This window comes from Pygoscelis adeliae, unplaced genomic scaffold (assembly GCF_000699105.1).
Source record: "Pygoscelis adeliae isolate BGI_AS28 unplaced genomic scaffold, ASM69910v1 Scaffold10, whole genome shotgun sequence".
Lineage (NCBI taxonomy): Eukaryota > Metazoa > Chordata > Aves > Sphenisciformes > Spheniscidae > Pygoscelis > Pygoscelis adeliae.
In genome coordinates, this window is record NW_008824053.1 from 1,802,386 (window position 1) to 1,830,104 (window position 27,719).

The 27,719-nt window shown below is 40.8% G+C and overlaps 2 protein-coding genes across 3 annotated transcripts in view; one reads left to right on the forward strand and one right to left on the reverse strand.

Moving 5' to 3' along the window:
• The window catches only part of SASS6 (spindle assembly 6 homolog (C. elegans)), a 14,117-nt gene extending 577 nt beyond the window's left edge, over positions 1-13,540 (forward strand). The window contains exons 2-18 of one of the 2 annotated variants that reach the window (XM_009333743.1): positions 780-840; positions 2,696-2,775; positions 3,901-4,005; positions 4,946-5,117; positions 6,042-6,119; positions 7,121-7,240; positions 7,345-7,536; positions 7,748-7,942; positions 8,336-8,425; positions 8,520-8,699; positions 9,323-9,404; positions 9,867-9,976; positions 10,840-10,962; positions 11,288-11,376; positions 11,870-11,961; positions 12,064-12,166; positions 12,291-13,540. In XM_009333743.1, the coding sequence (XP_009332018.1) occupies positions 780-840; positions 2,696-2,775; positions 3,901-4,005; positions 4,946-5,117; positions 6,042-6,119; positions 7,121-7,240; positions 7,345-7,536; positions 7,748-7,942; positions 8,336-8,425; positions 8,520-8,699; positions 9,323-9,404; positions 9,867-9,976; positions 10,840-10,962; positions 11,288-11,376; positions 11,870-11,961; positions 12,064-12,149 (1,855 nt within the window). In that variant the 3' untranslated portion in view covers positions 12,150-12,166; positions 12,291-13,540. Of the gene's footprint in view, positions 1-779; positions 841-2,695; positions 2,776-3,900; positions 4,006-4,945; positions 5,118-6,041; positions 6,120-7,120; positions 7,241-7,344; positions 7,537-7,747; positions 7,943-8,335; positions 8,426-8,519; positions 8,700-9,322; positions 9,405-9,866; positions 9,977-10,839; positions 10,963-11,287; positions 11,377-11,869; positions 11,962-12,063 lie in introns of both variants that reach the window. The other variant, XM_009333742.1, reaches the window with a different exon arrangement.
• A 488-nt stretch (positions 13,541-14,028) lies between these two features.
• Positions 14,029-23,380, reverse strand: HIAT1 (hippocampus abundant transcript 1). Its single transcript, XM_009333746.1, has 11 exons — positions 23,271-23,380; positions 22,037-22,099; positions 21,289-21,416; positions 20,062-20,176; positions 18,678-18,896; positions 18,276-18,389; positions 17,694-17,765; positions 17,059-17,171; positions 16,781-16,878; positions 15,987-16,150; positions 14,029-15,386 (listed from the first exon to the last, which is right to left on the reverse strand). The coding sequence occupies exons 2-11, from the start codon at positions 22,061-22,063 to the stop codon at positions 15,180-15,182; spliced, it is 1,257 nt and encodes a 418-aa protein (XP_009332021.1). The 5' UTR covers positions 22,064-22,099; positions 23,271-23,380; the 3' UTR covers positions 14,029-15,179.
• Between the last annotated feature and the right edge of the window lie 4,339 nt (positions 23,381-27,719).

Genomic DNA, 27,719 nt, shown 5'->3' on the forward strand with positions numbered 1-27,719 from the left:
CGGTTGCCCGCCGGGCAGGCCCGCCGCCTCCTCCTCCTCCTCCTCCTCCTCCTCGCCGTCTGAAGCCGGCCTCACCGCGGCCTCCCGGGGCATTTCAGCTCCTTCGTTACTGCCCCGGCGGCGTGGGCGAGCCCGCGCGTCCGTCCCGATCGGTTTCTGCCGAGGGATAAGTGGGTTTGGGAGCACCCGCGTGCGTGGCTTAGCACTGGTGTTTGGGAAAGCCCAGGAAATATTTTATGTGAAGTGTCTATTAAAAATACAGTGAATTTCAGCAATATAGGTCCTATCTCGATTAGACGGTGTATGCAGGCGTTAGGGCTACTTTGGCTTGCCTGTGTTAGAAGGCACAGAAAGGCTGATGTCTGTGGCTGTATTTTGTAATGCAAGTAACTTCTCGGATTACTCAACAAGAAGTAAATGAAGACAAGGTAGTGCTGTATAAGTGATCATCAAAAGTTTCAGCAATCGTTAATAAATTTCAGCAGGCATTTCCAAAGGTTCTAGTTTCTGGACAGAGTTTCAAAACTTCTGCCTTGCTATTTAAAGTTTGGCGGATAACACAACAAAAAACCCTGAGCTGACTGAGGAGCTGTAATGATAACTGAAACTGTGGGGCTTTCAGATATCTTAGCAGTAGTCATCAATGGGAACTTTCTTGATATTTCTGCCTAAATTTTTTTTTCTAAACATCGTCTGATTCCTGTAACGTGGCTGCGAACGCATGTTATTTGGAGAATGTTTTCTTGATTTGTTACTAAGTTTCATCTTTTTGTACACAGGAGATTAAATGTTCGAGTGAATATTGAGCTACTGTCAATTTCTAATCCTGTTCATAAAAAGGTTTGTGGATTAGTTATATTTGTGTCATTCATTAGGTCTTATCTGAATTTCATTGTATAAGAGGACAAACGGGCAAAGGAAAAGCAAAATAGGATTTTAGTATGTTTGTCACTTGACCTGATTTTATTTTTGATATAATTTCTTGAGTAATTTAGTTGGTTTGGTATGGTGGGTTTTTTTTCCTAGCCTTTTTAGCCCTCTCTTTTAGTTTGGCTGTTCACAGGTCTTAGTAAACTTGCAAATTAAAAGTATTTGGAGACTCTCAGAGGAACCCGAGTTAGAGCTTAAGAGCAGTCTCGCTTTAAATATACTCAACACTTATTTAAGAATGTAGAGCAGCAGTTGTCTTTGCAAAGTCCTCATCTCAACTAGCAAAAATGACAACTTGTATGTGAATTTAACATTTTGCTTTTTATTGATAAGTGTGTTAGTCTTTGAATGTTTGGAATTCATCCAGTGGGAGTAGGAAGGAAGGAATGTACTAAATTTGCAGTAAAAAAATCTTCTTAGGAAAAATAGCAATGAGATTACTACTGGAGGTTATAAAATCTTTTTTGTTGTATGTCTAATTTGTCACTTAAACTGTACATCCACCTACCATGATGTTAAGATTGGTCATTAGTTGGTTATAGTGTTACCGAGTAAAGATTTGTTTGTAAAGGAGTACAGCATTTTTTGTAAGATTCTGCTAACTGTGACAACGATAATATTAAGTGTGAAGAAGCAGTTCAATTAAGAACTGTGTACCAAGTTGCAGCCTGTGTCGGCAGGAGCCTGGGAATCCAGTTGGGTACATCAGTGAGTGAGCAGTCTAAAAAGGTAACTTCAAATCCTTGGATCGGTTAATGGGACATCAAACCAAGCAGGCATTCTTATACTACTCAACAACCCGCCCTAGTTGGTTTGGGGTGGCATTAGTTTTAACATAAGCTAGCTGCGCATGTAAATCCCTAAGTTTGTTTATACATCTCCAACTCAGAGTTTTGTTAGTGATACACTAATTCAGTAATTCAGTATCTGAATTACTGAAACTTGTTTCAGTTCTGTGTATGCACGTGTGCTATGGTCACACTTCAGTTATGTTGGAAGAGCTGTCAGCTTTCTATCTCCTTTCTTTCCTCTGCTAGGGAATATTATATTCTTCACACAGGTTTGAGCCTCATTATAGAGAATGGGTGCCTGGGCCTAATGTGCCAGGTGTTTCGCATAACCCCAGCCTTGTAATGAAAGACTAATGTTTACAGAGAGGGCAGTTTTTCCAAAACACTATGTAGACCTCCAGCAAACAAATGAGTTTCTTTTTAAAAGCTAAGCGGTGTAACGCTACAATTTTCCTTAGGAGCTTACTGGACTTCAGCTGTATCCATTTTATGTTTGCTTTGCGAAGCTCGGTATTCCAATATATAAATTCTTCAGGAGGTGGTTTCTTAAACTTTTAGGAGCAGTATGCTCTGAAAAACTTCCAGTTATGGGAATGATGTGTTTGTGATCCATTACAGTGGACTGCTAGTGCTACACTCAATTTCATGATGGGGAAAACTACCAAATAGTTTTCTTTCTGTAAAATGATGAAGACACCTTGAATTTTCAAGCCTTTACTGCTCAAAGTTGAAGGTTTTTACCTGGTTTATTTTTGTGAGAAATAGCTTTCCTGTTTTTCCCACTGTAATATGTGGAGTTGTGTTAAGCGTTAATGTTTTCCACCTTCTGAATTAGTTGCCACAATTCTATCTTATTTTTGGTTAAACAGTAAAAACATTAAATACAGTTTGCAATATTGGTTTACAATATTTAAACAGTCGTTACAGGGTGGTTTATAGTATTTTAAATCATATTTAAACGTCTGTCTTTCCAGGATTTAGCTGTTCGATTGACTGATGATACTGATCCTTTTTTCCTTTATAACCTTGTCATATCTGAGGAAGATTTTCAAAGGTCAGTGAAATTATAACGTTTTGCCTGTGAAACATTTCTAAATAGCAAAAAAGAACGAAGGAATATTTTCAGCTTAGAATGGTCTATCTTAGAATTTAGGTTTTGGCATTTTTCACTTGTGGAGTTTTGTCAGTATTTTGGTAGTATTGTTCTCTTTGACCGGTTGGTGAAACAGCCAAGTACAGGAAAGTGATTGGCTCAAGATTATACAGATGAGTGACAGAATCCTGATGTTAAGTTCCCTGCATAGCTACAGTACCACATTTTATATTACTACTTGCATCTTCTGTTTGTCGTAACTACTTCTTACAGACTACTGTATGTGTGTGAACTATTTCAAGAAGTAATTGCAAGAGGAAAGTTGTTTGCATGGACATGGATTCACAGATCTGAGCCTTTGTCTTATGGGTTTCTTGCATAGTAATTGTACTGTTGGGTCTCATTTTACTTGCTCAGAATTTGATCATCAAATCTGGGCAACAGGCATGAACAGTTGAGTTTCTGCTTTGTTGTTTGGGGGTTTTGTTTTTGTTTTTTTGTTGGTGGTGTGTTTTTTTTTTTTTTAAGAGAGATGTGATCAGTGTGTGGATCAAAAGGTAAAAGTAAAGTAGTATTCGTAAAACAGATGGGCAAAAGTGTTTTGTTACACAGAGTATAGCTTTGTGCAAACACTGTTGCGTGTCTGTTTCTATCTTTGAGTTTACTGCCTCTATGGTGAAGGTGTGCAATTAAATGAACAAGTAGGCAGATAAAGTCTTGATGACGGTTGAGTCTCCCCTCGTTGTCCTTTGTTTCTTCCATGTGCCCCTATCCAATAACATTACCACTCTGTGCTGTAAGGAAGACGTCTACTCAAAGGAGCACATTTATTCTGCCACAGTAACTTCATTTTTTTTCTTAGTGTGGCCCATTTGCAAGAACTCTTGAAATCAAAAATATCCTCTGGTGATTATTATCCAAGACGTGATCACATTTCTTCCGTGTTCAGGATTGAAAATAACATGCTAGTGAACTTTTAACGATCAGAATGAGTTCTTTCTACTAGTGTAAACAAAATACTTCATAGGAAATAAATTACACTTCTATATATTGTTAATATTTTTTTTTTCCAATCTGTTTATGTAGTTTAAAATCCCAGCAAGGTCTCTTGGTAGACTTCTCTGCTTTCCCACAGAAATTTATAGATCTGCTTCAGCAATGCATTCAGGAACAGAACAAAGATATCCCAAGGTAGGTAATAAGTGAGTGCCATATTACTCTGTGTGTATGTGTTGAGGTCTTAAAATACTTGTCAGCCACTGAGACTGAGAAGAGTCAGTAGAACAAGAATAATTTAACCTTCCCTGGATGCATCAGGATATCAGTCAGTGGATGTTGCTGACAAAACCTAAGTCTCAGGAGGATGGAGCAGTCTAGTAACGGTCTCCCCATCTGAGTTGAAGCTGGCAAGCTTCACAGGCAGCAGAAGTGCAAGGATGCAGCACTGGTCCTTTTTTCTTTTTTTTTTTTTTCCCCCTAACAGTTTAACGCTAGGGAGCTAATTTGAATTTGATGGACCGAGGTGTAAATCATTCTGTTTCACAGGAGAAGGCAAAGTTATAAGGCATCCTGACAAGGATTTTTTGTCTTTCATTTCAGCGTTCAGATATTAGTATATGAGGGGTGAGACCTGAGGTCCACCCTTCCTTGTAGTGGCCTTTTCATATGTTATTTTTTGTTTGTGTGGGTACCGAGGAAAGCCCTGTCCGGAGTACCTAGCTCCACTCCAGTAGTCAGGCCATTTTCTGAAGTATATACTGTGGGCTATGAATTTTACTAGCCTGTAGGATACCTAAAAGTCAGGAGTCTGTTTTCCTTTTGAATGTGATTACAAAGGCCTTACTTGGTTTTGGACTCCTAAGTCTAAGATGGGCTTCTGAAAATTTTACAAATAAAGAAACTGATTAGTTTTGTACGTTTCTTATGATAAGGTGCAAGCATTTTGGTTGATATTTGTAGTATTAACTGCAACATAGGGATTGAATTTCATAGTTCTTTTTCAAACAAAAACTGGGCAGCCTTTTATTGCACATATAACAATGTTTTTTATTTGAAAATAGCTTGTAGGATCTACAGGTAGTTTCAGGAAAAGAAATATGCTAAACATCTGGTTATTTTTTATTTTCCCTAGGTTTTTGCTGCAGCTAGTTTCTTCAGCATCTGTTCTAGATCACACACCCGTCTCTTTAAATGTAGTGGAGACCAACCCTTTTAAACATCTTACCCATCTCTCTCTAAAATTCCTACCAGGAAATGATGCAGAAATAAAGAAGTTTTTAGCCAGCTGTTTGAAATGCCTTAAGGTAAAATGAAGGCTTGTCATAGCTGCAAGTAGGCCTTGATGCTGTGTGTACTTAAGCATTCTTTTGGTCTTAATACTTCAGAGGTATGTACCAAATTGTACATACTCTGGTTTATTTTTTATTTTAGTGCATATATGTCATTGCATGCAGTTATTTGGGTGCACGTTGTAAAACTAAATTGTTAGTCTAGCAATGAAAATATTACGTGTATATTCAACCAAGCGGTGTAATTTGAACTGGCGGATCAGGTGTTGTACACGTGCGGTGCATGCAGTATGCAGCTGTTGAATGCTTCAGTGTCTCACGCTTCATAGTCTTCTGCTGATTGCCAGATCAACGGCAGAAGTAAAATACTGTAAACTTTCAGTGTCTGTGTTCTGCCATTGGGTGTAGGAAAGCATGTGTGTGTATATAATTCTAAGCCTTTATGGACTTCAAAGGGCTAGTAGCTATAAATTAAAATCGTAATGTTGATGCAGTTGGTAGCATGCTAGGTTTTATTTAATGCAAAATTAATGGTCTCCTAGTCTGACTGTTGTCTGTTTTCAGTTTCATAGCCTGGGATTTGTGTCTCCCCTACTGTGCTGTCATGTTTATAGCCGCCTAACCAGCCATTTTAATAATATAAATTTACAGTATTTCATTTGATTTGTTGTTCATGCAACTCCTTTGTAAACAAGTCTTTATTTTCCTTATAGAAACTTGGTAAGAATTTAATTCAGGGTTTTTACCTTGTGAGCTACTACCTTTTTTTAAAAGTTTATTAATTATCTTATTCAATATGAAATTTATTTAATAAGATGATTTTTCCACAAATATAATGGGTATGTGGCTGCTTAGGCAGGGTATGCTGATAAAATGGAAGCTAAATACTACTTGTGTTTTGGGGGCTAAGGATTTGACTTGATGTCAATTTGTACATAGGAAGACAAAATGATGTTGGAAGAAAAGCTTAGAAAAACTGAAGAGGATCTTACCAGACAACTGAGCTACACTCAACAGGTAATGTAAATTTTTAAAAAAAGTGCAATTTACAACAGGAAATTTAATCTGGAAAATGTACCTTCTTGTGGGCTGGTTGGTTAGCTGCTACCTGGTCAAGGTAGTTGACTTGGGAGTGAGTGAAAAGAAGAAAAGTAGTCTACTGTAGCTTTTCTTAAGAATGAGTAAAGCATGCAACTGAAGAATAAAATTTAGTTCTTGCAGTACTAAAACAGAATTTTACTTTATTTTGTACAGAGGTCTGGCTGTATAAGCACACACAAATTATATACTCAATATATCACAGTGTGAAGATAAATATACTCTACATATTCCGTGAATGGTTGGAAATCCTTGTATTTGGAAAAATTGTAAAACCATGGTAAACAAATCGAAGTCTTGGACTTCATGTTACTCTACTGCTTTCTGATTTTTGCAGTCAGCCCAGTAATGACTTCACTTTTGTGTTTCAGGAGAATGATTTGGGTCAAATTCTCGAATTATCAAGGTGACTTTTTAACTATCAGGAAACAGAAAAATTCCATTAAAACTCCTATTATGGAGCTTTTTTGGAATGGAATACTTGCTTACTTCATCTTTGCAGTTTCAGTTGGAGTTAACTGGAATGTGTTTGCTGAACTGGAATGCAGAATTACAAATCAAAAAGAGGAAAAGATGCTGCTGAGGAACTCCCCTTTCCTTCCCCCCCTCCCCCCCCCGAGCACTTTGTGTTATAAGGGTAGGGAACATCAGCAGACTGTTTTTTCACTCTTAAATAGTAGTTGAAAGAAAATACAATTGGAAATGAAGATTATTTTATCCACAGTGTCAGAAAGGTGCTCTTTAGCTTCTCAGTGCCTTACTTTCCTGTTTACAGAATGAACAGGTATTTTGGCATCTTGTGCTGAAATTTAGACTTTTCTTAATAATTCCATGTCCTTTACAAGAAGTAACAGTAAAGAATCATTCAGTATTGACTGAAATGCTTAAATTTTTAAAACTTTACATGCTTTGCCAAACAGAGCTTGTCAGAGAAGAGCCGAGAACTAGACAAACTGAAAAATGAATGGACATCATACACTACAGCTCTAACAAACAAACACACGCAGGAGCTGACAAATGAGAAGGAAAGAGCTCTGCAGGTATGACAACAGAAAAGAATGAACAGTATTCTTATATGTGAATAGTTTCTTGGCTTAATTTTCAGATTCATTGAATAACTGCTTAGTTTCTTTGCTTCTCATAGGCACAAGCTCAGTACCAACAACAGCATGAACAACAGAAAAAGGAATTAGAAAATTTGCATCAGAAAAGTATTCAACAGTTGCAGAACAGACTCTCAGAACTCGAGGTCATCAATAAAGATCTAACAGAAAGGAGATACAAAGGAGACTCCACAGTCAGGGAACTGAAAGCAAAGCTTTCTGGAATAGAAGATGTATGGCTTATTAATTTCCATAACTAAACTTACTATTTTTAGAGCATTAACACTGCCTGCCTATGCATGTAACAGAAAATACAGCATATTAAGTTTGTTCAGCTCCTCTTCATTCCACGTTATGCTTACTGTTTAGATATATGTTTAAATTTCTATTACAGGTTTTCTTAAATAAAATAAAATAAAATAAAATTCCTTCCCAACATTCTAGGAATGTCAAAGAGCAAAGCAGGAGGTGCTGTCACTGCGTCGGGAGAACACTACTCTGGATGCTGAATGCCATGAAAAAGAGAAGCTCATTAATCAGCTACAGACACGGGTTGCTGTTCTGGAACAAGAGATCAAAGATAAAGATCAGCTAGTTATTAGAACAAAAGAAGTATTAGATGCGACGCAAGAACAAAAGGTTCTTTCTAGTTTCAAAATAATTTTCTCTGAAGCTCTATAGAACCTTCTTGATTGCAGTCTCTATAGATTAGCAGCTGATCAGTTTTTATGAATACAGCGAGTAAGCTTTCAAATGTAGTTAAAGATGCTAAATTACGGCATCAGAAGTATGTTGGACTCAGTTTTACAACGGTCGCTACTGTTCTAGTATTGTGGTACTGGAGTAAAGTTAGTGGTACTTTTTGTAAACAAAAAAAAAGGATGAATTGAGATCCTATGTAATTTGACAGAAAAGCGAGGACTGAATTTCTTGTAAGGATTAGCTCTCAAAGAATTATTGAGGTTCTACCTGAAATCGCAAGCGATGTCTATCACGTATCTTTATTACAATATCTTTAATATTCTTTTAAAGGCGATACTGGAAGAGAGTACGGAGAAGAAACAAAGTCATATTGAAAAACTAGAGACAACAATCAAGTCGCTGTCAGCTGAACTTCTGAAGGTTTGTTTGAACATGCTATTATCCTTATGAAATGTCTTCCCTATTTTTAGGTGTTTATTTTGAGAATATCCGATTTATTATTTTTTTTTAATAGGCTAATGAAATTATCAAGAAGTTACAAGGAGACCTGAAAACTCTAATGAGTAAATTAAAATTGAAAAATACAGTAACAATTCAACAGGAAAAACTATTGGCAGAAAAAGAAGAGAGACTTCAAAAAGAGCAGAGGGAATTGCAGGAGACGGGACAGTCTCTTCGAATGAAAGAGCAGGAGGTACTGTGAGAGGTTAACCCTCTGTCCTGTAAATGCTATTGTACGTAGTGTGTTGGGTTTTGTTTTTTAACTTACTGATTTACAGCAGTAAGGTCTTAAATCTTTCCGTAGAATAGAATGTACTCTCTTTCTCAGTTAACACGTTTATTTAAACGTGTAATCAACTTTTCATTTTTTTTCATGTTAAACTGATTTGTAAGAGCCACCCTCTGTATGGAAGAAAACTAAAATTATATTAAGAGTACAAAGCAATATAATGGATGAGTCAACATGCTTTAGAGGGCATATTCATTTGAAAGGTGGTGAAGGAGGCAAGAACAGGAACAGAGCGAACTACTTCTCCCATTAAGTATATTCCCCTGCTTAGAGTCCTTGCGTTATTTAGTCATAGAAAAATTAAGGTCAGAAAGGTTTCTGGCTGTCATCTTGTTGAAACCCTAGCTAAAAGTAGGGCTTCTTTTACAAGAATTATCATATTGCTGTTGTAAAAAACTGAGCTCAAACTTCTTAAATAATTTTAGAACAACTTCATAGATCCTTTTAATTTATTTATATTTTGTCTTCAGTTTGTAATTAGTAGTAGCTTCTGATAGTGTTACAGTTGTTATGGGAATATATTGCAGGTTTGCAAGCTACAAGAACAGCTAGAAACTACAATACAAAAACTAGAAGAAAGTAAGCAGTTACTGAAAACCAATGAAAACGGTAGGTTTATACAATTTCATTTCTCCCTTTGTAAAGATGACACAGTGATCTAGCTGCTGCTGAAAATTAGTGGAAGCAACTATATTGCTTTACCTGTGTTCTTTTTTTGTGAAGAGCTGCGATTTATTGTCCTTTATGGGAAATAAGCTTCTGTCTGTAGTGGGTACGCAACAACCTAGAGCCGCGAGTAGAGAAGGCTTCCTTTGCAGTTGGTGCTTGTGGTTGCGCGGGGTAGCGTGTGTGTGGGGGGCTAACTCTGGAGGGAGGAACAGAATGGCATGTAGGGTGGAGGAAGCTTGAACAAAATGGCCTTTCATGAGACTAGGACTTCTAGTGATGCTTGAGCTTAAGGAGGAAGAATAGCCCCCCAAGTGGTCACTTTTTGTGAGGAAGGACTACTTGCTGTTTTAAACAGCTTCTAAGAGCTAGGAAGTGAGCTTGACCTTTTTCTTCTCTCTTCAGTAATCACATGGTTAAACAAACAGCTGAATGAAATTCAGATGGCAAAGAAGCTAGAGACTTCTGCCAGCACACATGGTGGTGGTAGGACTGCCATTTCACCTCATGGCATGGTAAGATACAACTATAAATAAGCTGGTTATGATGTAGCCGTTATTTCCTGAAATGTATGGCCTTAAAAGGGGGAAGAAGAAAAGTGCTTTCATCTTCTTTGTGCCCTGTAGTTTCAGGTGGGCGTGGGTTTTGTTGTTTTGTTTCATTTAGGTTTTTTTTTTTTAACAACATAATACCTTGTTGGGTGCTACTTGATGCCCTGGCCACCTAAGTTGGAATTTCTAAGCTCTTACTTATTAAAATACACAAAACAATGCAAAATTAGCTTGGAAAAGATGAAGTGCAGGGTGAAGGGAGGGGGAAGGCGGCATTTTTGTGTGGTGAGGTTAACTCACATACTAATTATCCTTGTATAGGCTGAAAATGTACTCTTTGAATACTTTATTAGTGATATTTAGAAACATGAAAATAAGGGGTAACAAACATTACCTACTATCATCGTTAAATACCATAGCTTATTGGTTCTTATTCTTTGTCGTCTCCGTGTGTGCAGATGTCTGTTGTCACCTAGCAATGGATGAGCTGCTTACTCAGTAGTGGAAGGGCATATTCATGCAAAGAGGTCTCTGATTTTTAGCTAGATACATTTAATGTATTAGTCGTTTACAGGGTGCGTAGCTTATTATGAGCTTATAATTATTAGCTAAGAGTGGTCCACTCGTCTAACTTTTTTTAAAAGTTACAAGTTTTCCTTAAGAACGTGAATCTTGAACGGTGATGTTTTCTTCCTGTCAGGAAGACTCAAATGAGCGTTAGCTTTGTAATTGTGGTTAGCTGTTCATTTTGGAATTTTGAATCTCTACAAACAATTACTTCAAGAATTGTTTTTCTCCTTTACGGATGTATTCTATTTCTCTTACAGCCTGACCGACCATCCTTTCCCAGCTCAGGAATCAATCATCCCATTTCTCCTCTGTATGCTTTCCAGAACTTTCCGGAACCAGCACACAACAAAAATGTCAATTCACAATGTCCAGTACCAAAGGCAGGTGCTTTGACTCTTCTGTTTGGTTAAGAATGCGATAGCATAAAAATATCAAAGCTTAATGTTTTGAGTATTTCTCAAAATGCCGAAGATATTTACTGTATACCCCGGTACTCCTGAACTCCCTGTCTTGAACGTTATCGCTATTAGTAACAGCTAATGCTTGTTTTTAGGTTGCTTATTCTTGCATGCTTTGCTGCACGGAAGTGCTATGCAAAGAACAGAAACGTTAATCCCTGCAAAGTTCGCTCTCTGAATACGCTTACCGGTGGACCATCGCACCCGGAGTAGCTCTCTTTAACCTGCAACTCTTGCGTTTCTGCAGATTCAGTTTAACACGCAGCTTTCTAAAATGAATCGATGTTCAGATGTTCAGACGGTGACTGCGACTAGTCATCCAGCAAATAAGGAGAAGTAAGTGTCATCTATTGCGTTTTTAGTGGGGTTTTTAAATTATTATTTTATAAAGCCATTTGTCTTCTACGTGTGTCTGGAACCGAGCAAAACATTGCCAGTACCAAGCCAGTTCTGCGATCGGCCTTTCTGCATCGCCATGTCCATGAATTCAAAGGTGTGGCAGACTTAATTGGTCACTAGGCATGGTTTGTAGATAACAAGCAAAGAGCCACGCTTTCAGGAGCGGGTGCCAAGGAACAAAAGTTCATTGTCCCTCCTGGTGACAGGTCGAAGGCTATCAGGTGATGGGTCAGTCAAAAAATCAGTTCTAGACTGTTCTTAAGCTACTCGGTGATGGTTTATCTTTGAAGGATAAGGTTCATAGGAACGCAGTAGTTCTGCTTCAAGTTAAGATTTTTCTGAATGAGTCTGTATCCACACTTGTTGTTAATGCTCTGCTACCTACCCGCCTACCTTTGTTTTAAGTTTTCATTAGCCTTTTTATTTCTAGTGGTGATAACCCGGGGCTGGAATCAAAGTATTTCAAGAAAAAAGACGACAGCATTCCTTTACGAGGCCTTAGTCAAAATGCACTTAACTCGGGTATGTATGGCAATAGTAAACCAAGACCTTATTTGACACGTACTTAAAGGGTATTAATAGGTAGGGTTCTATGAACAGTATCTTGTTTCTGCTGTTCTACAGAGTACCTGAAACCGTACGTACCAACAAAAGCGCAACCGTCGCCAAAAGCTGCAGTAACGCCAGCCTCAGCTTATTTTCCGGGATAGTAGACAGGGTTCTTAAAGTAAGAGTCCTCTCTTAACCATTTGGGGGGCTTTTGGATGTCCTGTAATAATATAGTGTATTAGCGAAGTATCAGTGTGAACTGACATGATTTTCTAAGTCTGAACCTGTTTGCTTTGAGAAAGGTGTCTTGACTGACTTGGATGACGCTTCAGGATTCTTGCGCCTGAAGAAAAGATAAAGCTTTAAGCAGCCTCGGCCTGGCTGGGAACAAGGCCGTAGTTAAGCCACTAGGGCTGTGCAGAATCTTCTCGTAGTATATTGGAGCCCCGTAGTCTTCCTAAAAACCCACTTAATTCCTGTAACAAAGAAGTCAGTGCACTTGGCAAGCGTGGCTCTGTAACAGATGAAATGTAGACTCCCGCGTTCCCCGGGAGAGAACGCTGCTCTAGGAATACTTTCCTTGACTCCTTTCAGAGAAAGGATGATGCAACTAGAAAGTGCTGGAGACGAGGGTGATGCTGTCAATTTTAATAGTGGTCAAGCTCGTAAGTTAGCATGCCTGCCTCACTAATCCTCCCTTACAGTTTTAATATTAAAAACCTGCTTAATTTTGGAACCAGCTTATTTGACTTGCATAGAGACTTACAAAATATATTTAATATTAAAGATGCTAAATTATTTCACTGAAGATATAAAATTATAATTTAAAACTCTTACTCTTGGCTACCCTAACTTTCCTATTAATCTGTCAGTATCATATTCTGCAGGCCACTGTGCAAAAGACATTGTAAGATGAAGTATCTGAACAGTTAACTATTGAAAGTTTCACAACATCTGAAAGCTACTTCATTTTTACTATCATACTTTACAACTGTACAGAAATGTAAGATACTCCTAATGTTCGAGTTTAAGTGGGCTGAGTCTGTTCACCTTGTTCTACTACTATTCTGCAAATGCTAGAATCATGTAACAAATTCATTCTGTGCCACCTTTCATTTGGTGGCATGCAAGTATTTGCAATGTACAAAATGTTACACTTTTTTTAATGACTATTTACATACTTTTGTTGTTAAAGGTATCTTTAAGTGCAGCCAGAGGATTGTATATTTAAGGAAGTGGATTGTTTTGCAGTGCAAAATGTGTGTATTTGTAAATCAGCACCGTGTTAACCTATATTCACTTGTTTTGGCACGTGTAAGTTTCAGTGGAAATATTAAATGGTTTTTATCAAAAGCTCTTGATTAGTAATGTTTGAAGACTACGAAACCCATGTCTCCACTGTACTGAAATGCGGAGATGAGGTAAGTGCCAGAAGGGTACTATTTTATTCACCCTACCTTGTCCTGGAGCTTTCTTCCCAGCTTATTCATTTCCCCACGCAAGGCAGTGCTACGGGACCAGCACTACGATGCACGTACGATCCCCAGATGGCAGCCACCCCCTGCTCTAAGGTCTGTGCTTACGCTACTATTTCTAGTTAAGTTTTAGTAGGTGTAAATGAATGTGAATTTGGTCTGTTTCTCTTGAAGTAGACGTAAGCTGCTATCAACCAGGAAGCTGGTAATTAAAATGAGGTAGCTTTCCAGATCCCCCAGTCCTGTTCAACTCTAAAATGAAACAAACACAACTGTAGTGGGCCTGGGAGGAGTGACAACGCAGCAGCACAGGGGAGGCAGAACCTGCGGCGCGACAGTCTTTGTTACGGACCCCTTTTCTTGTAGCCCGTGTCTATCGTAGCCCTGCTCTGCGCTGCTGAGCCAAGGGGAGAGCATTGACATGCTCAAGGCAGCCTTAGCCAACGGGTAAAACACAGCGCTGGACCTGTACGCCCGCCTTTCTTCCCTGCCCGGTGAAGTGTAACACACCTACACTGCAGAACGTCAATTAAGGTTTTAAGAGACAGTAACAATTATTTAAAAATTCATTAAAATATTCAACTTTATTAACAGTGTATTTACATATTTTTTTTCCCCCACTCTTGGTCAACTATGGTGAATGTCCAAAGGTAAAAAAGCATTAAGCAATAACCACAAGATGAAAACGTTTTAAACCTATACAATACTTTGTACACAAATTTATACAAAGGAACACTTAAATAATACAACCGGACACAAAAATAGACACTTTTAGAGAAATTCACATCAGTAATTGTATAAAGCTCTCTTCTGTACTAAGGGTCCTGAAAATTTAGGACTAAAACATTAGCTCTGTAATGCAAAAGGGTTATTGTGACAGTCCTCAAAGGCCACGATATAGCACACGGACATAGTCAAGGCTATCAGCTTATATTTCAGTCTGTGTATTCAAGTTTTGAGGTCCTTTATGATTACGCGAACATCGGAAATATAGTGGTATAATAAACGGTACTCAGGAAAGCAGAGTTTTAGAGCCAATATTAAAATTTGGAGGCTCAAACCACCCGCTTAATATTAAACAAGTGTTTGATGCTACCGTTTACTCAAAAATAGAAAGAGTAAATGCACTTACATAAAAATAACTTTTACTGTTCAGCAAGCGTGCTCATGTGATTTTTATAGTAATACAAACTTAACTTAAAAAAAACCCAAACCTGCCATATGACTTTTGAAGTAAAGGATACCAGTTCACCTTCTCCCTACTTGAGTACATTTACATTAAGGCTTCGAATCGTCTGACCCAAGATTTTACAACGTTAAAACGAACGGGTCCACGTGGACGCTAGTATGTCTCACTGAGACTTAGCATGACTAGAATTAAAGCTCACCACCTCGAGGAAACAGAAGGACACATGCTCATCATGCCTCAACTCTTCTTCTTTTTGTCTCTGAACTAGAAGGTAAAGTTTAGTAGTAACAGTATTTCATGGCAAGAGACAAGTATGTAACAGTTTGTTTTTAAAAGCAAATGATTAATAATTCGATGGCAACGTCTTTGGAGAAACTTCCTTTTTGTTTTTTAATTCCTACAAATTTCATGCAGAAAGATACTTCTTAAGATTACCTTAAGAGGTTCCTTTTTTTTCTGGTGGACTTGGAATGTGTATCCCAAACTGCTGATGAAAAAAAAGTCTCCAAGATCTTCCTGGATTGTTGTCATACATTTGTGTCTTGCAATAATGGTTCTTTAGCTTCCCCAGGAGCTTGTGGACTGTGGGGATGGCCGTGGCTGCCACAGTGTTTCTTCCAGTTGCTGGATCGTACATTTAGGTTCGTGTGTTCAGGAATAAACAAGGCAACGAGTAGTGCCAACAGCACAGAGCAGGCTCCAAATAAGAACGGGGGTCCAGGGATTATAGAATTCTGAAAACAACAACAGTAACACCAACCGCATTAGTGAACCGTTAGACACAAGTCACCAGACAACAATTGCTAACTACACAAATTGCAAGAGCGGGAAGCACTTGTTCTTGCTACACTAGCCGATACAGTATTTGTCCCTGTGTGGCGTCTTTGATGGTTCTTATTAATGTGTGCCAACTTCCTTTTCTAGTGCAAGTTCTCGCTGCTGAGTTTCCTCAACAAATAAATTAATATTTATTAGGAACTAAAAAAATAGAGGGCTTGGTTAAAAGACTAAAGGACAACAAAAACGTACAGCACGGGAAAGGTAAATACAGCGTCAGGGAGACAAGGGAAGAGGGGGGAGCTGCAGTTATTAGTCCATCCTTCCCTCAGTTTCTTCTCTTTACAAGGGCTGTCGGCTGTATCTCTCTGGAAGTTACACCAAACCATGCCATCTGGTTACAAGCAAACCGACCCTCCCCAAGAGTGATTCCAGACCCTTCGGTTTACAGTTAGCGTAACAAGATGTAATACAGCATTGCACTCAAGGCCTGGGGGGGGGCACGTGACCCCTTCCTAATTTCTTGCTTTTGGAATTAATAAGTAAAAGAAGAATACCTGTTGCAAATGGTACTGTGTGACCACGCTACCTCCTGAGGGCGATTCAGGCATGGGGAGTTCATTCAGTTCAACGTGAAATATATAGAATATAAAACCATAAAGTGCTGGTCCCAAACCATTACACAGTCCTCGAATTCCCGTTATCATCCCTTGAACAACACCTGGGAAGAGTGAAATACACTGCTATCTGGCTGTATTTAGACATCTCTCATTCACTACTTTTAATGGCTTATGAGCAGATCAGCAAGACTTTCTTCACCTTCAAACCGATGCAAGCAGGAAGGCTTCTCTAACTGGCCTTGCGCTACGGGTGGCAATAAACAAGGGCTGCAGAAAACCGGTCGCTGCAGCACACCCAAGGGGTTTTTTCCATCTCCCTGTAGGCACGGGGCAGTCCTTCCCATGCTGTGCTCAGTCAGAGACCAGCACGTACACACAATACGCTTGCTCCCGCTGTCTGACGCAGGAGAGAAAGCACTGTAAGAAGCCTGGCCAGCGAAGCCAACTTCCGCCAAAAGGGAGGAAAAGGGAGGAAAATAAAGAGCCTACTGAGTTTGCTAAATATTTTGCTACTGTTGGGACCTATTCCCCTCTGTGCCAGAGTGACACGATACACGTGTATTACAACTTCCAAGTAACGTGGATGTTAACACTTTGTGCCCTGTGCCCAGGCGTACAGGCTACGCCGTGCCAAGACTCCGGCTGACCGACTAGCGCTACTACGACACCCTGACGTGTCCGTCCTCGCAGTATTCTTTGGCTAGCATTCAAAGCAGCAGGACAGAACCTACCCTGCTGGTCGGCATCAGCAGTTCGGGAGACCAGTGCGCTTACAGCTGGGAAAGTAATACTGGACATGGCCGCGACAGCTCCGGCTGCCCACATCATCCTGCAAAAAGTACAGACTCGAAGTAACCGCCCCGCACGGACGGCGTCCTGCATTTGGAGCGCATGTATGTGCACGTGTGTCCATAGATACACGTATGCACACTTAAGCGTCTCCCTTGGGTAAAGGATAAAATGCAGAAAAATACCGTGTCGTTCAGATATTAAAATGACATTTACATACCATGGTTCTGATCCAAAGCCGTACCACGCAAGTTGTAGTATCTGAAATCCTAGGCCCAGTAGGATGGTATTTTTATTTCCAATGGACCGCATAAGTAAACTCAAAACTATTGTCTGACAGAGAGGGGAGAAAAGTAAAAAAAAAAAAAGAAAAAAAAAGAAAAATACCATTTTATTCTAAACGTTAAATTCCTGCAGATAAATTAATAAATTAAAAAAGCAAAAAAAATTCTCAAAACATTTTATTCTAAATGTTAAACGCATGCAAATAAATAAATTAATTTTAAAAAGCCAAGTAAAATTCTCCAAAAGCAGTATTTGCCAAGTATTCAGGAGCCTCTACCAAAAAACCAGCAATCATTTAGCAAGTAATACAAACAAACCGTCACCCCTTCTTTGGTGCACAAAGGATTCAGTTTCCCCAACACAACACACTTTGGATATTAATGAACCAAACCCTGGTTGGCAAGCTGGTTTTCCATGGAAGTTAAAGCCCGAGTGCTAATCGGTTGTTAGAGACTTAGAAAAACAGGCACAGAAAAGGCGAGTCACATTTCTGGAACCGCCGCGTGGTGGAAGTTCTCCACAGCGCTGAGCTCTCTCAGAGTTACCGAGCCAACGAAATGCGTAACTCACCTGTGCAATAATGGAGAGAATCCCAAGGACTGCTATAAACGCTGCAACACTTTCAGATGAAAATCCCATTATCTATATTAAAAAAAGCAGTTTGATTATTAACCGTAAACCGTGTATCATGATGTCGCAAACATCAGTGGGGGAGCACACAATGCAGAACAGCGGTATTGTTCAACTCCTCCCTAACTTAGAAACAAACTTGGGTGGTGTTTGTTTTGGGTTTTTTTTTTTTTTTTTTAAATCGAGCAAGTATGCAAAAATAAAGGGGCATCAACAGAAAACAAGTAAATGGTTCCCACAAAAAATAAACAAAACAGTTTAACGTAGTGACCCCCGTAGTCCAAGAATAACGCAAGTAAGTACAACATAGGAGAACTCGTTTTCTAACTCGCTCATCTCTCTCCTCTCTTCTTGTCTCTCTAAAAAGAGACAAACCCGAACAGCAAGAGGACTTAAATCAGCTGCTGGAAGCTTTTAAATTAGACTAGTTATCTACACTTCCTGTATTAGCTCAGCAATACTGAAAACTTCCCTGTAAACTCACTTTTGTTCAACTCCGTATCCAAACGTTAAGTAAGTTACCTGTCTGAGGTATAGGAAGAAGCTGGAATATTGACCTGCCTCTGGGAGGTAGGAAAGAAAGACTGTGATGCAGATGAGCAGCACAATTGAGTCCTGGCCAACCTTCTTCAGTGACTACGGCAAGAAAAAAGTATTATAAAACATTTAATCTTCATATTCAGAAATACGAAGCAAGAATCGGAAGAGCATGTCAATTAATGGAGCCGTTATGTGGTACCACCAAAACGTTCCCTGCACGTTTAGCAAGATGGTTGGCAAAAGCATTGGCAGCGACGCAAGGTTGAACGTGAAAAAATACGGGCTTTGTTCTTCAAGCTTGAAAGGTGGTAAATTCAGTCTCTTCCCTGTCTCAAAAGCTCAGCATTTACAAATAACAAAATATTCCGTATTTAAATAGCTTACTGCAAAAGGGTCAGCCTGTTCCCACGAAATGGGTGCTCCCCAGGACGCCGGCCTCATCTTCTCTGGCAGCGATTCCGGTACAGCAACAAGAATAAAACAGATGTCCAGCAAGGCTATTGCTGTAGCCAGGACCACAACCAAGCTGTCTCCGTAGACTCGACCGAGGTAGGCACCAATAGCAGGGCTGGTAACTAAACTTGCCGCGAAAGTTGCTGAAACCTAGAACAAGTAACAGCCGGTAAGATTTTCAGTGATACCAGTCAACAGTATTATTACCCGCTTTTCCTCATTTTCAGAAGCGTAACCATTTTAATCAGGTAGCGATTAAGTCACCTTTTTCCCGTGACCGTGTGGTAGCCGCTGTGTATTTCAGACAGCCAAAATTCTTCAAGAAAAACAATTTCAATTTTTTTTGTTTTTGAAAACTGGACAGCAATGCGAGGCTCACAGCACTCCTGCATGTACTGACATAATTAGGTTTAATTATCTATGCAGTCTGCTGATATCTCTGGGAAGCGATGAGCTGTATTTAGTCTTCGTATTAGTGAAATACGCAATGCCCGTTGAGAAAAAAAAAATCATACATCTCGTGGGCGTATTAAATTTAATATGCTGGTTAATCCAACTCAGTACAGCGGGTCTTCAGAAAGTAGTTTTTGGTTAAGCAGCTGGCCTTGTTGGGAAATACATTAACTTTAAAACCGAAGGAACTTTCTCAGCGTATCTCAATCCCTGATGCGTACAGGCAGAAAGAAACTTTAGTTCTATCCATTCCTTTCGGCTCTTCCCGCTGAATACGATAATGGATTCTCTAACTTGAACACAACAAATCCTTCTGCTAATCCACAGTACGGGGGGCCGTGCAGGCTGCCGAGATCTGGCAGGTTAGCGGGAGATAATGGAGAAACGGCGGCGAGTTGTAAGAACTGAAGACAGACAAGTTACAGAGCTGCGTTTGTTCTGAGCCGAAGCGCAGCAGCGGGAGCGGAGACACGAGCAGGAGTCGTCAGGTACCATACCGCGGCAGTTCCAAAATTATCCGGGAACAACAGGTTAGATTTTTGAAAAGGTGACAGAGTAGTACTAGCGTGGGAAACAATGGAGGAATAATCAAAGCCCCTCAAATTACATCATTAGCACTGACAATAACTGTTAAGACAGACGTCTGCAAGACAGCTTTTAACATGGTCACGTTTTGTTTAAGTTAGAAGCAGAATATTCAAGAGATACGGGGCTGGATGACAAGAGCAATTGAACAGAAAAGCCTTACTCCAGACTAAAATCAGCTTGCCAGAGAAGAAACCAAAATACAACTTTGCAAAGCTTTACCGCCTGAAGTGCTTAGTACTGGGTACCACAGGAGCAGAGCCGAAAAAATACATACCAAACCATAGGCCATGCTTCTTTCATGTTCTTGGGTTATGTCTGCTACATATGCAAAAACCACAGAAAACGTCACCGCAAAAACTCCAGAGACAGAGATAACAGCGAAGTACCACCTACGAACATTATAGAACAATTAGAACAGCTAAACAGGAACAAAAAGTCTCTATTTACAGTCCAAGTACAGTTCAACAGTCAATCATCTTGTCCAACTTTTCCTGACCAGTATTAAGATAAACTCGGATGAAGCCACTGTGACTGCGGCTCGATACAGTTGCGCAATTCCTCCTTGGCGCACCGAGTAAAGATAAACAGCATAGTTTTGTAACGTCTACAGAAAGCTGCTGCGATTTAAGTACTTCTAGGAAGTGAGGTGTCAGGCTCACTTCGGCTGGATGCCTATGACCCAAAGCAAGTTAGGAACTTCAGTATTTTGAGAATCTTGCCATAGAGAGGTCTCAACGTTGGCCTTATCTTCATGCTACAGACGCTAGCACTCGTCATTCAAAACATTAATCTATGCTTAGGAACAAGCTACTTCCCAGAAAAGGGATGAAGAATCCACAAACAGCCTGCGTGGCCGGAGAGAAAACTGAAGAGGCCCACGGAGCTACCTGAACAGCTGGCTCTGCCCTGCGTCAGTGCGCTCTGTGTCACTGCAGCTACACCCTCAGGTACAGCACGGGGGTAGTCCACCACCACTGAGAGTTCTGACTCATGCACTACCTGGGGAACGTACGTGCCAGTTAAGAGCTTACTAACTCGCACACAGCGTGAAAGTTGGTGGATTTTAAAACTTGAGAAACAAAAGTATAAAATTGCAGCCACATTTTAGGTTACAAATGATTACTTCACGCGCTAGCCAGCATTAGGTAAGGTTTTTCATTTCTGTATAGTCGGTTAGTATTTGAGTAATACAGCCACGATAAAGACCTGCACGGTTTCCTGGACAGCATTCTACTGTCTCCTGCAAATGTGCTGAAGTAGGAAGTTGGGCCTACAGCACAGAGCTCAAAACCAGCAGCTCTTAAAATTCTGACCAAGGCGTTTGGCCGCACGGCAGCTACTTCAGTTTGACTCCGTTCTCCCAACTTTGCACCGAAGTAATACAAAAGCCTCAACCTTCCATGGAGCACAAACAATATTTTATCAACGACGCCACAAACATAAGCATTGTGGAGCAACCCTGACAAGAAACGGCAAATCCAGTGTGAAAGAATTTACTAACCATGGGCTGATCTTCATTAGTGGTATTGGTGCACAGGTGAAAAATACTGTTAGCAGCAAGAAGGACTTTCGTCCCCACACGTCAGAGAGGGCACCTATGAGCGGGGCGCTGAGGAACGACAATAAGCCCTAAACGAAACAAAACATTTTAAGTTAGAGCTAAGCGGTTAGAATCGTGACAGCCGACCACACCACAACCTGATAGCAGGCTGGGCTCTGGTTTTACTGAGGCCGACGGCTACAGTGCAATGCATCAAAGGCACTATGGTCAAGCACCACCGATCATCCATCCCATGTCTGGTTACATAAAATTTGAGATTTACTACCTCAGAGCTACGCAAAATTCAAAATGCAGATGCTCCAATCATACTAGCAGTTTTATGAACTGTGTTTTATACCTTTATATATTCAGAATTCACATAAACGCAAGTCACTGAAAATATCCCACTGGAGCAACAAGCTCCAAGTAAAAAATTCTCAAATTTTAACACCGTGTGTGTCATTTGGGATTAGTCAACTACCTTTTTATTTGCTGAACCCAAACAACAGGTACAGATCAAGCAACATCTTACTAAAAGTAAAATGATGCATATTTGCTTTCTCAGCAATAATTTATTCCCCTCTTTTATTTACACCGTGAAAGCTACACTGAAAAACCTCTTGAAGGTTTCTCTCATTTGACTGTCATCCCTGTATTCCTCCCACCATTCACTTTAAATTGTACTCGCGATTAACTTCTGTCACCTTACCTTTACGCCTTGAATCAGACCATTCATTAGAAATGTATGTTTTGGGAAGGTTTCATGCAAAACCTGGGGAAGAAATACGAACACTGTCATTTAGACAATATTACCTATAAATACTGCTCATGATGCATCCAACTTCTGCAGTGGCACACCCACAGCAGTTTTGTATTTTCACAGAATACAGAGAAAGAAAAAAAAGACACACCACAAATAATCGATTTAATCTTTAATTCACAGGGAAGGTACTGTGAGATTTTGGCTTTACTTGATAGAGGCCTCAGTTCTCTCAACACTTTGGGAAGGATTCACGTCATCCAGTGTCAGCGTCTGAAATCTAAATAGACCACAGAGAACCTCGAAAATTTTGATCTCAGACCAGACTCTCCACGTGTTACTGCGTCATCTGCGGGGGGCTGGGCAGAGAGAGGAGAGGCATCACCGTTCCGAAGCGCCTCTCGATGCGGTGACCAGAGCCTAGCAGGTTAAAACAGGCACCTCTCTCAGTCTGACTTGTGTCACGCGAGATGGATTCCGTTCGGTGACCGATGTGCAGTTTATATCCAAGAGACTGTTCGTAGTTAACATCAGCTTACAGAGCCGCACCGAGACTGCACTTTAAGTGGAATTTGCCCAGAGATCTTTAAGCCTTCGCTCCTTTTAATTTGTAAGCATGTGTCACTCTCAAAGATTAAACCCAAACGGAAAGCAACCAACTACATGAGAAAATAAGTTGGTACAAACACGTTGGTATGACTGTCTCGCTAATCACAGGGAAGGTTTGACCGGTGTAACAGGGTCTGCGCTCTGAAGCTTCCGTTTAAAGCAAAGCCAGGTCAGCAAAGATCTCCTTACCTACACACACACACGTGCTTGCATAATCTTATCAAGTTTCAAGTGTATTTTTGTCCTTACATTTGTAGTGTGCCAACTTTTTGTAGCATCTTGAAAGGAAAGATAATTTCACTACTGTCTTACTGTTTTCAAGTCAGAAAATATTTACATGTAAGCTTGAGCGTTAGCAGACTCGCACATAAACAGCTATGCCGCAGCATTGCACTGCTTTAAGGAAATAATTGTTAATTCCTGATTTCAGGTAAAAACACAAAACTTTTCACTCGCACAACAGAGCGGCTCGATGACATATATTTTTCATTTAATTCAGAAGATGTCCGGTGCCTTTGCAGTAATTGCCCCATCTCCCATACAGCAAGAAAAAGCTTAAGCATCTATCACTTACCACCAGAGTGGGCGCTGTCAAGAGTCCCCAAGCAAAAAACTCCAGGAAGATCACTATAACAGCGTGGTAGACACTGGGTGAACCTATTCCTTGAGGCTAAAACAAGAGAAAAAAGAGATGATCAAGACACCTAACAATCTGTCACAGCCCTGAGAAAAGCATCTGAACGCTATGAACAGAAGCATTAAGAAACGAAACAGGACTCAACAGGACGGAATAGAGCCTCTCAAGCTAGCCGGTACTGGGTGAAATTCCTTTCTTAACCCTTCGCTGCTAACGTCCTGAAGGGTTTTAATCCTCCGCAGAATACAAGTGCGCTCCCATCTCAAATTAAAAACCAAACCACTTACACTGCCAGGCTGGGAAACAAGGATGCTACCGAAAGCAGAAACAGACTTTTCTTCGGAGAATTAGTGCCTTTTCCTTGAGAAAAACGCTGAAGCCCGCACAATGCTGCATGGGAATCAAGTTTTTGTAATTTCAAAACATGGTAGTGTTCACACTCGGCTATCCCAAAGCCTGATTACCTGGTCTATCAAACAGCTTTGTAGTACTTCTGTTTCTAAAAGGCACCATGGCTACGTACAAAACTTTGATAGCTCTAAATCGGAAAAGAAAAACTGAAATAATGAACACCAGAAACAAATCTCGGGAACAGCACTGATCGCTTCCCAAATACTGAGAGCAGGCCTATTAGCTGCAGTGTGCTTCCATGTCGGAAGAGATCTGGAAAAAAGATTCGAAATAAGGAACTTCAAATTCTCTGGCAATTCAGTATACTCAGAGGTACCTTTTGAGGAGAACAAAAAGAGCCTGGGTGGGACAACCTGCTCATCTCATATACTCTGTAAATGCTACCCTGTCGAACAACATGCCACAGTTCATCATTTGCAAATTGAGGAAACGGTGCACTGATTATTTTCATACGAAGGTAGTATGAATAACTCATCAGAAATCTCATTTGCATTCCCTTAAGCTTAGAAGTGCTGCCTTAATATCTACTTTCCCAGCCTTGTGCGAAGGTGAGCTACTAGCAGAGCAGCACTGATTTGATTAGACCCAGCATTTATCCTGAGCAACACCGGCAGGCTAAGGTCCCCAGCTGCTTCTGAGGAAGGCTCAGGGGGATCTTATCAACGCATATAAATGTCTGATGGGAGGGAGTAAAGACGACACAGCCAGACTCCTCTCAGAGGTATCAGTGACAGGACTGGAGGTGCACACTGAAATACAGGAAATTCTTCTTAAACCTCGAACAAAACCAACCCCTGGAGACAGGCTGCGCAGTGAGGCCGTGGAATCTCCACCCCCCAAACCTGACTGGACACAGCCCTGAAGCGAACTGCTCCGGCTGACCCTGTTTGGGGGAAGAGAGCGGGTAGTTGGATTAGAGATGCTCAGAGGTGCCTCCCAACCTCAAATACTACACAATTTAAAGTTTCAGTTAGGTAATGCTAGAGTCTTTCTTTTATTACAAGGTTTACGCAAGTCATACCTAGCTTTTCTTTCCAGATTCCAGTATTTCCAATGCAGGAAAAAAAATAAGCCTTTTGAACAACTGTAGGAAATAAATACAGACACACACACACACACACCCCCCTCCACACCCCCGGCCATTCACCCCTACTGCTAGAAAAGACCATAATTTTCAAAAGTAACCATATCGATATGTAAAAGGTGAGCTACAGGAGTACCTTAGCGCTGTGCTATTTTTCCTTCCCAAGCCCTCTTCAGTAAATACAGACATACCATACAGATATTTCTGCTATTTTTTCATCCTAATCTCTCAAGGAGGTAAATTAACAGTCTTTGTAGGTACAGAAAGTGGCTATAATTATCTTCGCTTCCCACAATTCCTTTCCCTTTCCACCCACAACCCTTATTTTAGTTTTGGGTTAAAAATCTACCCAGCTCTGCACAAACCGTAAGCAACCATCTTAGCTGTTTGGCTCAGGCTGATACAGAAAATCAGGTTCATTCTCACAGTCCCCAGATTCCTGTCAAGTTACTGGCTCGTGACACCCTCCCCCCCAAGGCCTTACAGAGGGTGAGGCAGGAGTCACGAACCATCCCTGTCCCTCCAAGCACCAGGGGTCGAAAGCACCTCCGTCCTGTTCACATACAGCAAACGCAAGCTCAACAGCAATCTGCCTCTGTGCTGCCCTTGTCCAGTTCTGGGCAGCTACTCGGAGATCACGGGCACAAACCAAACCAGCAGAATGAAACCAGTGGCTGTTCTGCACAGCTAAACTGCTGGCGATTTGAGAGGCATGCGAGCGGGTGACTGCTGCCCTCTGCCATGTCATCCAGCTGTAAGCAACCTGATCAGATGTTTCCATTGCACTGGCAGAAACAAACAGAAGTGACATTTAGATCACTAGGGTTAAACTTCCTTGCTTTCTTGTTGCTAATGCTCGCTTACCACAGGTTTGTTCTTATCTAGTAAAAAAAAAAAAAAAAGAGAAGTGATTTAGTCACATTTAGATCACCTCCTCTATAGCTATTTTTAAGGATGGTTGCAACTATAAAGTAGCAAAAATACTCCTGAGGTGGAAGAAGGAGGGAAGGAGATTAATAAGTGGTTACACTACAGTGCACTGAGGTATGTTATGTGCGTTCAGTCCACAAGTCTTAAGTACTAGTCCGATGTACCCTCCTACCGCAACACGTACAGCGCAGGTGTTGGGCATCCAGCCCTCCCTCACTCTACAGACCTGCCCCGCTGTGCTTTACAAACTGGCTAACGTCGTGTAAGGTAGTGTAATAACCTAAGTGCAACCAAATCAGGCAGCCTTACACCTGGAGATGAGAGATAAGGAGCCTTTGTGTGAACAACCTGGAACTGAGATGTTCCAGTCGGAGTAATCGCAACCCTTCCCTGCAACCGTGTAGCCAGAGCAGAGCGTGTTTATGTTTGGCAAAATCTGCGGCACAAAACAATGCTCTAAGAATGCCCCTTTCCCTAGTTCGAGAGAAAAAGTCTTTAACCAAACACTCTGTACTGTCAGTCATGCCAGTGATAAAAAGGGTATATGCCAGGCAACCCTAAGAACGCACAGCTGACAACAACAGAGTAACCATCACAGCAACAAAGGCATCGGGTACAAGATCATAGCTGCTGCTCCTCTGCTGGAAAGGAAAAGGCACCAAATAAAGTACCAAGCTCTCATTCTCCCCAGCACCGCCCAGGCGTGTACCTCCTAATTCATTTCATGAGTGCTTGAAAAATACGTAATCTTACAGAAGATGAATTCCAACCGGTCATATAAAGGAAGGCAAAATTAAGAACAGCGTTGAAAACACTTCACTGGTGTTACTGCCTCTCCTTTGGTGAATCTGACAACGCACACTTGAGTACACACACCATTACACATTATTTTCTGCGATACAGCTACTAAGCTGCAAAGAGAACACCACAAAAATACCACCATGCACCAACCCAACCTCCTGCACCACCCATCGCCGCGCCAAGGGGACCCAGCGTAACCTGCGGCGGGCGGACAGCCTTTGCAGAGGGCAAGGGGTGGTTTTTCCCTTTCGCTTGTTTTTTCCTTTCCACATCAGAATCAGTGACAATAAATTAAACTGACCAAAGTTCCCCATCGGTAAACTCTTTTTGCCTGTGACACTGCCTCATTAAGCAGCTGTATATTCTTGCCGGCAAGAGAGTCACACAGTTTTCTTTGATGTCAAATAGTTTCAAAATAAACCAATCAGGCTGGAAACTATACACTTAGGTGCCTGATTAATTACTGGTTTGCCAGCTGGAGACGTTCAAGACATGGGCCATTTTCAGTTACCTCTTTCCCATAGCGTCGCATAGCACGTTCGGTAAGCAAAGAAACCAAGGAGACTGAGCACAGAAGACTAATTAAACGTTTCAGCAAACATGAAGAAAAAGTTCCAAGCATAAAGTTTTTGCTGTCGTTATAAAGAATACTCTGCTATACCAGACTTCATAACTTTAAAAATGTCTTTAAAACAAATACATGAACAACTATGGTGACTCTGACACCTCCCTCTTCTCCATTACTGTTCCAGAAAGACAAACTGAGGGGTCACCAGCGATTCAGTCTGTCAAGATGTCTCTTTATTTGAAATAATGATGCTGTATTTAGAAGAGGGCACATCAAAGCTGCACAACGTTACATGGGGGGAAAAAATCCAGAGGCAACGATACATTGGAAGTAATGCTACTCGTCAATTAAAGAAACCAAGCTCCGACAGCCAGAGCAGCTTCCTTTCTTTTTAAAATTTATGTATTTAAGAGGAAGCAAGTTAACGGGTGGGAACTGCAGAACACTTCTTCCAGGCACCCTTTACGGGACTCCTCTGATGCAAGAGCTCGTCCCGCTCGCCGGCCCGTTCTTTCTCAGGCCGTGGCAGCAGAGAGGGCAGAGGGCTGCTGCGACGGCGGCCCCTCCGCCGGGCGGGCTGTGCCCCACCAGC